We start from the raw sequence: 2,613 nt of genomic DNA, 5'->3' as shown, positions 1-2,613 counted from the left end.
ATTCAAGATGAAGCTGGACAGCCATTTGTCAGGGATGCTTTGACTTGGATTCCTGCACGGAGCAGGGGGTTGGACTTGATGGTCTTATACGCCCCTTCCAGCCCTATTATTCTATGATTCTATGACGCCAGTGGTTATGCTGTGACTGAGAAGAGAGAATTGAGCATAAATTTTAAAAGCTGGTGCAAATACCAGACATTCTTGTCCAGGGTTGGAGCATATGTTCTCTGCTGAGTTCCAGGGAAGAAAGAGGCAGAGGAGGATCGAGTGAGAGATGCTCACAGGCAAATGGGAGAGTCTAACCTCAAACAACACAGTCAGCAGAACACATGGTTCAGATATTTCTGTGCTGCCCCACTTCAGACTGAAGGTGGAGGGATCAGATCATTAAATGTGCCTGGAAAAAATGTGTGCAATCTCTTTGCCGATGGGAAATAATAGCTACATTTCTACATGCATGACGTTATTTTTTATGGGAAACCATTCAAACATGTGATTGTCTCAGTCATCACCAATCCACAGTGATTCAGTCCACCAGCCCTGAAACATGTCATCCTATTGAACACGTAGCTCAGCTATAAAAGAGACTGCCAATGTAACAAATGAGTGATGCCAGCCAGCTACACAGTTTCCCATGTATCACGATGCTGTTGACTCTTCCTATTGTCTGAAGAGGATCTGGTCGTGGGACATATTCTGTTACATACAAAAATCCAAATATTAGAAAGCCAATACTAGGAGAAGTTTATGCTGTATAAAACTTACAGTATAGATAGAAATATGTATCACCCACATACATTTTGAGGTGATACATGCAGATGGGGAACTACAGCTAGGGTTGAAAGAATCAACGAGGCTCAAGGTTATCAAAGTTCTCCAGTTTCCACCTTGAAGTGAGTGAAGTTCACCTCATTCTCATTCCTGAATGTCATTGTTGTTGATTAAATAGGAAAACTGCACAATTGGGTGCACATTTCTATTTTAAAAACGAAGAAAAAAGTATGCACCCAAATGTGTACTTTCCCTCTATTCACTAAGACCTGAAAATGCATATTTTCCCTCAAATGCACATTTTTATAGTGTGCATTTTTCTAATGAACACATTTTTCAAACATGATTGCAAGCTCAGAATATGCAAGATGTGCAACAAAATATGCAGAATGTGACCAAAAAATGTGCTCATGTGCATGTTTGATGTTGCTGCTGTTTAATGAACTGAAACAAAATTCTTGTACTTCCCTATGTGCAGCACATACTCACTGAGGACTCACTACATGAATAGTTTCTAAGTCTTAAATGGCAAGACATTAAATGATATCTCACACCATGCCAATTTCTCTCTAGATAGAAGAGAAGACTGAATGGAGAAATCAAACATTCATCACCGAATTTATCCTCTTGGGGTTTGGGGATTTTCAAGAACTACAGATTCTGGTCTTCTTCGTGTTTTTAGTGATCTACATGTTTACCATGGCAGGTAACATCCTCATCATTGCCCTGATCGTAGCTGATCATCAACTTCACACCCCGATGTATTTCTTCCTAGGGAATTTATCTTGCTTGGAGATCTGCTACACTTCCACCATCCTGCCCAAGGTCCTTGCCAGCTTCATGACTGGAAACAGAACTATTTCAATTTGGGGATGCACTGTGCAATTTTACATCTTTGCTTCTCTCGCTGGTGTGGAATGTTGTCTCTTAGCCATGATGTCATATGATCGGTATTTAGCAATATGCGAACCACTACACTATGCAACAATTATGAAAGAGAGTCTGTGTTTTAGCCTGGCAGGTGTGTCTTGGATTAATGGGTTCCTGGCCATGTCTGTAATGTTGTACTTAATGTCAAGATTAACATTCTGTGGCCCCAATGTAATTGATCATTTCTTCTGTGATCTTACACCTATCGTGAGGATTGCCTGCAATGAAACACAGAAAATGGAACTCGTGGCTTCAACCTTCTCTACATTGTTCACTTTGCCCCCATTTTTGTTAACACTGACATCATACGTCTTTATTATATCCACCATCTTGAAAATCCCATCCACTGCTGGAAAGAATAAGGCATTCTCAACTTGCTCTTCCCATCTCATAGTTGTTACCATATTCTATGGGACCTTAATCATAGTGTATGTACTGCCGAAGCACAAGACACTGAGTACCCTAAACAAAGTTTGTTCTGGGTTTTATACTGTACTAACTCCCTTAGTCAATCCCCTGATCTACAGTCTGAGAAATAAGGAGGTCAAACATGCCCTGAAGAAATCTATTCAGGGAGGTATTTCTTTCATAAGGACTCAGAGAGTGTAAGGCAATGCTTTGAAGGAAGTGGCATGCACTACAATCTCCGCTTCCATGACAGAACTAGTTGCTCTTTCTGTTGACCTCTGACTCAAATACTCTTGATGTTAGTAAGTAAGTGGCTTCAACGTTACCAGCAGTACTCAAGGGCATGATCCTATGAATGTTAAGACAGAAAAACATCCTACATCTTGTCTGAATTAGAGGACAATCCTATGTGGAATCATTGTGGATATCTGGCAGCCTCCAGAGTCTTGAGGTTGCCAAGTATCCTAATGCAGGCCATCGGAGCATGGAGGCAATCGTGCGATT

The 2,613-nt window shown here is 40.9% G+C and overlaps 1 protein-coding gene across 1 annotated transcript; it reads left to right on the top strand.

The window, feature by feature from the left end:
* Nucleotides 1-1,362: 1,362 nt before the first annotated feature.
* Nucleotides 1,363-2,310, top strand: LOC146341382 (olfactory receptor 10A4-like). Its single transcript, XM_084807407.1, has one exon. The coding sequence runs from the start codon at nucleotides 1,462-1,464 to the stop codon at nucleotides 2,308-2,310; it is 849 nt and encodes a 282-aa protein (XP_084663533.1). The 5' UTR covers nucleotides 1,363-1,461.
* Nucleotides 2,311-2,613: the final 303 nt, after the last annotated feature.

Source organism: Heloderma suspectum, chromosome 6, assembly GCF_057233095.1.
Source record: "Heloderma suspectum isolate Gila_16-S chromosome 6, 16-S_ref, whole genome shotgun sequence".
In the NCBI taxonomy this organism is placed as follows: Eukaryota; Metazoa; Chordata; class Lepidosauria; order Squamata; family Helodermatidae; genus Heloderma; species Heloderma suspectum.
Note: the sequence above shows the minus strand (reverse complement) of the source record. Positions and strands in the feature narration are given on the sequence as shown.

Excerpts from the sequence above, each read along its gene's own strand:
- LOC146341382 (XM_084807407.1), top strand. The coding sequence starts at position 1,462 with ATGTTTACCATGGCAGGTAACATCCTCATCATTGCCCTGATCGTAGCT.